This window comes from Pagrus major, chromosome 17 (assembly GCF_040436345.1).
Source record: "Pagrus major chromosome 17, Pma_NU_1.0".
Lineage (NCBI taxonomy): Eukaryota > Metazoa > Chordata > Actinopteri > Spariformes > Sparidae > Pagrus > Pagrus major.
The window spans coordinates 19,343,352-19,351,529 of NC_133231.1; the positions used below are offsets into that span (position 1 = coordinate 19,343,352).

Genomic DNA, 8,178 nt, shown 5'->3' on the forward strand with positions numbered 1-8,178 from the left:
AAGAAAGTAATCAAATACCAGATTTATTTTCTGGTATCGGGCTTTGTTTAATGTTTCCACAAAGGCACTTTTCGACGAAAGACTTGTAAAGACTACGTTACCCATGATCCCCTGCGAGACAACAAACGCGGGTCAAAGGGCGAGAAGGAGTCAGAATCGTGTGCTTCTTCGGTTGTAAAAGATTGAAAAATAATAGATTTTCAAGGTGTTTTTTTAAAATACTTGTTTATGTTGAAATCGTATTTTCTACATTTTAGGTTGTTAATTTTCTATGTTGAACTTTGAAAGGTTTGTAATATTATTAAACGCTAACTAACCACTTCCGCATAAGTTCGTGTTGGGAACATTTCCATAGTTAGGAAGTAAATATTTCAGTTTTAGGAGTGTCCGGTCTTACTGAGTCATTCTTTCAGGTCAAACAAAGCTAAAGGTTTAGCAGCAAACACCACAGAGACACAGAGGATTTGTTTCTGAAGCAACATTGCCTTTTATATCACAGATTGGAGCATGGCATCAGACGGATTAGGAGAGCCCTCAGTGCCACCAGAGGACCAGACAGGTGATGGGACCCTCTTGACAGATGCACCGAGCCCAGAGGCAAGGGTCCCCTCTGAGCCTAACAGTGGCAAAGACACCCTAAAAACCACAACAGGTAAATTTGCTTTTTATTTCCCACGTAAAACAGGTATCAAAAGGCTACTAACTTCAATATATAGCCATAGCTAAGTCCATATAGTGTATCACATACTCAAGAGACTTTTACTTCCACAATAGACCTGTTAGTAACTCATGTAGCTGGAAACAGCCTGTAATCTTTTCCAAGAAATCGATTTTGTAAACCTATTTAGCAATACACTACAATACACTTCTGTGTTACTGTGAGCAGTTTGAGTTCTGGTAAGGTCCTGGTTATGTTATCATGTGTCTGGAGTCGGTAACCTTAAAAGGGGGAGCTGAATGAATGAGTAGACCACAGTAATGGCTACCAACATGTTTACTTCATGCCAGACTTCTCTGCTGGAAATGTGTCAAGAGTCAGGAAGTGAATCATGAGCCATGAGTATTGGCTCTGACCTCCGGTGTGAGAGAAATATTTACTGTTTGCGTGTACTCTTGGCTCAGTTTCACCTTTCCAAGGAATCATTTCTTCATCGTCATTATTTTACCCAGTTACCTTTAGTTTCTTTTACTGAAAGCTTATGTCGGGAAGACTAAAACTATGATGTGATCAATCTGTGACAGCCAGAGCTTTCTCGGGGGGATGGAAGACAGCTAAAAATTGAAAGATTTGGAACATGAGTCACATCCAGTCTTCCTATCTGGAAATAGCATTACAGGCTGTGTGGTATGTGTTTTGAGTTTACAGGCAACCACATCCCAACTACTTGGCTGACATTTTAGTCCTCCGGGTCGAGTCATTACCACCTGTTACATGATTTACACTCTATGGAAGTGTATTGGAGAGGAAATACAGTGTTATACACATTTTTTCCACTGCAAGGTTTTTCATGGAGATTAATCACTTATTTATTCCAGATTTGAACTGTTGAATGCAATATCAGAGCTGCTTAAGATAAGAATCAGATGAACATAATGACATTTTGTTTGGTGTCCTACACTTTGAGGGCAGGCGATTAGGGATCATATTTCCCGACGTCGGTGCATTTACCATCTATCTGTAATCTGGCACACATAACTTCTGTTCTGGTTAGAGATCATCAACACATCCGGGAATTATGGGACAGGCGTCCCAAACTGTTGAATCACCTGTTGAGTGACCATGACCAACAGTCACTGCTATGAGTCTTTATTTTAATTTAAATGCAGACACTGAGACTCTGATCACCTTCTGTACAGGCTTTCATTACAGTTTAATTACACGTCTGTTCTGCTCACCTTCCCTCTGTGTCTGTCTCTATCATTGACAGAGTCAGGAGAACGGGATGAGGATGGAGTCAACGTGTGCCAGTTTTTCCTGATGGGAAAGTGTCATTTTGGCAACAGATGCCGTTTGTCTCACAGGTCTGCTCGCCTTATTTTGTTCAGTGAACAAACCAGCAGGATGAAGGACAGCTTTTAATTTCCTTGTTAGACTTTTGAAAAGTACATCTTTATTTTATTATCTGTGTCAATAAATGTTGGGTTGCAAATTATCATAGGACATTAAGGCTAGCATTAAATAGATGGCTGCCTGAGTGCTAAAAGTATTTATTCTCACATGCCCCTATGAACTCTGAATGTATGATTAGTCGCTGTAAATGACAAAATACAAGTTATAAGTACCTGTCTAATAATAATGAAAGTATTTGCCAAGCTATCTAACCTGTTAAAAATGTATAACGATTACCTGAATCACTTTTAAATAGTGAAACACTGACATCAGAATAAAAAAAAAAACATTTAATGAACACAGACAATTCATTCCAGTCATCATATCATAAGTCAAGTCCAAAGTCTTTAACCTCCAAGTCTGTGTTGAGTCTTAAGTAATTTTCTGTTAGGTCAAGTTGCACTTTATCAAATCAGTGATTTGCGTCCAATTCACAATGACTTGAGTCCCCTTGAGTCCACATCTCTGTACTCAGCCATGACTCAATATGGGTGTTAACACAAAGTTCAGACATGCTTCATGAATCTGTGTCAAATGTTATTAAGGGTTTCATCATTTTTTTTGTCATGACTCACATTCATAATTAGCATTCTTTCCACTCTTGTGGCTCTCTTTTCATAGTGACCCATCAGTGGATGATTCAGGGGCTGTGTCTCCTGACCAGGATGACAAACAGGATGGAGAAAAGACAGGAACACACAAGAAGAAAGTGAACAAAGCAACAAAGCTAAAATTCGAGCCAAAAGGTACCTCCATATTTAGTTTTCTATGTCATCTGAGAATGACAACATATTCTAAGGAGGCCAGCAGTCCTACATTAATCTGTTTTAACACTTTTTTTCTATCTCCCTCTCCTGAAGAGGTGAACAAGAAGCCTCGCATGCGCACAGCAGATGATGTTATCTCTCGGATCCTGTGGGACGCCTCAGTAGATGCTTCAGAGTTTGTGGTGGGGTACGTAGATCGCTTCCTCGGTGTGCTGGAGCGTCCCTTCAATGACTTCAACTGGGACACCAACCCCTGCGACTGTGATTACTCCACTGAGCTGGCCCTGCCCAGACACAGGATCCAGTACTTCACCTACAGAGGGCACCGCGTCTGGGACCGCCACAGCAGGACTGACAGGGTGTTTGGCTCCACCGGTCAATCTCTGGCTCCCCCCTTTGGAGGGGAGGAGGAAGTAAAGGGTGAGCGAGGACCCTTTATTGCTACCCCACCTTGAATATACAAAATTTACAAAAGCCAGTACACTCTACAGGATTTACACTCAACAAATATCATAATTTCTTTCACAAGGAATAAACACAGAGGACCAAGAGAAACAACAAGACCTTGAAACAACAGAAGAGCAGCCACCTGTTGTCCGTGGGCAGAGTGAAACAGAGGAGTGTACTCATACAGAGAACACACATCTGGAGGAGGAGAGGCTGACTGAGATGGATGATTACAACCAAGAGTCAACACAACCAGGTCCAAAGAGTCCAGTACACGCTTCTCAGGAACAACAGGAATCAGGAATAGCAAGGTCCGCTGTTCATGTTCACCCTTCAGATTTAACTGAGAACAGATAACAACTGCTGTACAAAACAAAATGGTGTTCTGCACTCAGTGTGCGACATAGTCACAGGGAAAATAGAAGTTAAAGCATCTTAAGCTTTCCCAATGTGACATATTTAAGAGTGACACAGAATAGAGCTGCAAGTTGTTGGTTTATTGAGAGAAAATGTATCAACTTGATCAATTTGTATCATTAAATAACAGTTTAGTTATTTTTTAAGCAAGAAAAATATTTTCAGATGTCAGCGTATGATCCATTTCAGGTCGTAGATGATGGTGGACTGAATATCTTTGGGTTTTGGACTGAAGACTCTTTTTCTAACATCATTCAAAACAATCAGTTCAGAACATAGTATGTAGATTAATCGATAATGGAAAAAAACATTAGTTGCAGCCCTAAAACAGAATATGATTTAGAGGAGAATGATTTAAATCAGATCCTTCACATTGTGCGTAGCTTAGCGAATATAGCTGCGGAGCTGGATGAGGGAGAAATGAATGAATCAACACTCCACCGTAATCTAGAAGATATCTGACCAAAGTTTTTGCCAACTAACAATCAAACACACACCTCTGACCTCATGATATCACTCTGCTAGCTACTATAACCCACAAGGTCACGCTCAAGTGTGGTTTTATGTCATTGTCGGATTAGCTCGTCACCCCAGTTTAACTGGAGAAACATGAGTTCAAGTTTGGTCTTCCAAAATATTGTAGTATTTTACAGGAAAAGAGAGGGGTTTGGATATAGAAATACTCAAAAATGATATTTTATAACAAGATAACAGAACAATCAACATGAGGACATAAGATAATAACCTGAAATTAAAAAAAAAAAAAATTTATTACACTGTGTCCTTAAGACATTTTACATTTATGAAATGTTATGTTGTGTGACTTGGAAAAAAAATTTGCAAGGTAATCTCCAGTCATTTGAGCCATTTTTCTAATCTGTTTTGATTTTAGACCTCAGGATTCAACAGACCAAACGTCCTCATCCCAAAAAGAAGGAGCAACTGTTAAACAGGATGCTGAGGAGGAGCCCACAGAAGAATGGCAAGAAAGCTGGGAAGGCAATGAAGACGCTTCAGTGAGTACAGTTCAACTCACGCTGAAATACTTTCTTGTTCTGCGATTACAGTTTCTATTTAATACAGTGATGCTCTTTATGTCCCTTCTTTGTTAAACACAGAGTTTTCTCGGAGCCCTGAACATCAGCCAGACTGGTTCACCTCTGGAGCAGAGAGAGGAGAAACGTGGCGGTCGCCCCCCGAAGAAACGACCAACGCACTTCATTACGTTCAGGGCCAACACTCCTGCCATCCTCTCCTGTTTCCAGCAGCTGCAGAAGGAGATCACCTCCCTTCTGCCGTCCTCTGCCCCTCACTGGCAGACCTCCTCCTGCCTTCATGTCACCATGTGCCTCCTGGTGCTGCGCAGCCCAGCTGAGGTGGACGCTGCTGCGAAGATCCTCCGACAGTTCGCCCATTTGGATCGTAACCCCCCGGTGTCTCTGACCTTCCCTGTGAAGCTGAAACATTTCAATGGGAGGGTGCTGTACTTGAGTCCCCAGCCTCAGCTCCACCTCCAGCAGCTCAACAGTGGCCTGCAGGAGGCCTATAGGGTGAAGGGCTTGCTCCACAGGCACTCTTACAACCCGCGCTACCACCTCACACTGGCCAAGGTAGTGGGCGGGGAGGTTGACAGGATTTTTGAAGGGGTGGGGGACCTGAAGGTGGGGAAAGGTTTCAATTTTGGCCGTCTGCCAGTAAACACCTTACACCTTTGTGTTATAGGAGGTTCCATAGATGGTTTCTATGAGACCGTGTGCACAGTCACTCTTCGATGATAGCAGACTGTGCTATTTCACATGCACACACAACACACGTGTATGTTAGCACTTAAGAGATATGACTGGGTGCTATACCTCTGACATTTGCACTATCAATGTGGCCTTTCAAACCAATCTGATGTCTGTGTTTTACATTATTTAGTTTATTCAGGCACTTTTAAAGATATTTGGGTAAAGGACATTTTTATAGGGAGGCCTAAAAGGGAGCAAAATTTGACTTGATGCTGGACTGCAGCACAATCACAAACACAAACTACACTACACAAAACCAAACTACACTTAAATAATATGATTATAAATGTATGTATTTATCCCAATCTATGCCTTTTAATCCAATAAGCACCATCACATTATCCAGTATGTCATATTTAGGTTTCAGGATGAGATGAATGTAGTCTGTACAAAATAATAATACAGGGAATTCATAATGCAAGCTGATGCACTACAGCCAGAACTAAAAGCACAGATGTTTACTTTGCCTGGCTGAACAGAAGAATATAAAAACTAAAAACAGATTCAGGCAAAGTAGATTAATGATACTTGTGAAGTCTGTTTTTCTTGTTATAATGTAATATAAAGATTTATCAGTCAGTCTTCTTATTTAATGGTTTTAAAGCAACTTTATGTAGAAATTGTGCAATTTGGCGCCCCCCACAGTTTCTGAATGCAACACCACTGTCGTAAATACAAATCTCAGGTCTGTAGCAATCTGTCAGATGTAATGTAGGTGCTAACTACAAACAAAACTCATTACATCATAACAATGTTATGTGTTGAAAACTTGTATGTTGAAGTAAACATGTATGTAACGCTGTGAGCCTACCCTCTCACTGAAGTTACCTAGTGCAGAAACAAGTGACAGAGACAACAGGCACCGTATTTACAAGACACTGTATCATCAACATGATTTTGAAGCTGTTATTTAAATGTACCAAAGTTAGATAATGTTGATTTAATTGATAGAAATTAGTGAAAATACACTATAAAGCTCATATTTGCTATTGCAAACATCTTTCATAACTATTACTAAAATGATGTGTCGGAAAACAAAATCAGAATAAGGTGGCAAATAAGAAATTTGCCTTGGTGTTTTGGTGTGTAACAGTAAATACAGTAAGAAAAAAAATTAGAAATGAAAAGACAAAGAAAGATAAAAGGCAATAATTGCAAGTCAAGAAGCATAAAAAGAAAATAGAAAATTGATTTAAAAAAAAATCTCAAAATATGTACATTATGTTTTTTAAATGAAAGAGCTGTACATTACTGTGCCGGAAAGTTTAATGTATTCATCAGGGGAAGCTCACAGTATGCTGTGTGAGAACATTTTAGTGTCCGGGGTGCTTTCATGCTCGCTCAGGAGTCAATCAATCAATTAGTCGACTAACTGAAAATTAAGTGGCAACTGCTTTGATAAATGATTCAGTCAAGTTCTAGCTTGTCCATTGTGAAGACAGGTTGATGCTGCTTCACTTTGTCATTTTTTTTCTATTTTCTAAAATTCTATTGATCAAAATTGATAATTTAATTGAGAAAATGATCAACAGATTAATTGCTGATCACAATAAATGTTATTTGCACAAGTCAAAATGGAAACCAGCAGTATGAATCATGGAGCCTAATATTCTGATTTTAATCAGTTACAGAGGGGTAGTATATCTTAAACTTTTTCATAAACCGATCAAAACAAAAATTGTTCAATGTAAACAATGTAACCTGATTACTTTACGGGTGCGTTTTATCTGTGCGTGCCCACCATCTCGACAAAGATGCGTTGTGAAAGACGTTTTTTCCAATTGCCAAGAGTTTGTTCTACAAACAATACAAACTCTTAGAGAACTTAACATAGATGACGATCGACATCCATCTTCAGGACAGGGAGCTGATGAAACATGTGCCAAAAGAGATTAAATGTCCGGCGAGGAAGAGGAATACATGGCGTAACATCACTTGCGCATGTCACACAGCTGTTCTGGTGAAATTATTTGTTCCGTTTAAACTCCAAACCCTATTAATCCAACCCCATGTAAACAGTTGACCCGAAATCTTAAATCAAAATGAAGAAATATTGTCCACTTGAACACAGCTACTGTAAACATCGCCTGCTGGAGATACATCCTGTGTCAAACCTGCCTTTACACACATTTGAGTAGTTGTAAGGTTTTTCACCAACTCCTTTCTTGTAATATGAAATAATATTAAGTAGTTAAGTAGTTTTATTTTCTCTGTTTATTATCTTCGTGGGCCAAACAAGGTGATCAGGGCTAATTTTTCCACGCAGGCCCGACTGTACTTTGGGTATGCTCTACTTTGATATCTCCTGTTTTATCTTAACAGACGGGACATAATGCACTTGCCATAAGAGCATATGTATGAGACATAAATTGTCTATGAGGGGAAAAGATTATGTTTTCTTTACAGCCACAAATTATCCCAAGTGGTTGTATTCTGCAGCTCATAATTCTGCGATTTATACCATCTGTTTAATAATGTATGGACTGTGTTCCACAAGAACGATGGCTTTGTATGCTTTTACAATGAATTATAAGCACTAGATTATCAAGGACATTAAATATTGAATTGGTTATTTTAAACAATGTGAGTGGTGATATTTTATCAGCGCAGTGATGGATGGCCTGGATGGATTGCTGTGGTTTAACAT

General features: G+C 39.5%; 1 protein-coding gene across 2 annotated transcripts; it reads left to right on the top strand.

Moving 5' to 3' along the window:
• The first annotated feature begins 113 nt into the window (after positions 1–113).
• Positions 114–8,113, top strand: leng9 (leukocyte receptor cluster (LRC) member 9). 2 transcript variants are annotated; one of them, XM_073484893.1, is made up of 8 exons: positions 114–205; positions 500–652; positions 1,929–2,022; positions 2,732–2,856; positions 2,971–3,297; positions 3,407–3,635; positions 4,634–4,757; positions 4,860–8,113. In XM_073484893.1, the coding sequence occupies exons 2-8, from the start codon at positions 508–510 to the stop codon at positions 5,514–5,516; spliced, it is 1,701 nt and encodes a 566-aa protein (XP_073340994.1). In that variant the 5' UTR covers positions 114–205; positions 500–507; the 3' UTR covers positions 5,517–8,113. The 2 variants fall into 2 exon arrangements, with proteins under 2 accessions (XP_073340994.1, XP_073340995.1); XM_073484894.1 differs by lacking the exon at positions 114–205 and adding an exon at positions 244–288.
• Positions 8,114–8,178: the final 65 nt, after the last annotated feature.

Bases quoted from the DNA above. Each gene is read 5' to 3' on its own strand.
- leng9 (XM_073484893.1), top strand. From the start codon at position 508: ATGGCATCAGACGGATTAGGAGAGCCCTCAGTGCCACCAGAGGACCAG. The intron at 653-1,928 runs GTAAATTTGCTT...TATCATTGACAG, and splicing joins CACCCTAAAAACCACAACAG to AGTCAGGAGAACGGGATGAG. The intron at 3,298-3,406 runs GTGAGCGAGGAC...TTCTTTCACAAG, and splicing joins AGGGGAGGAGGAAGTAAAGG to GAATAAACACAGAGGACCAA.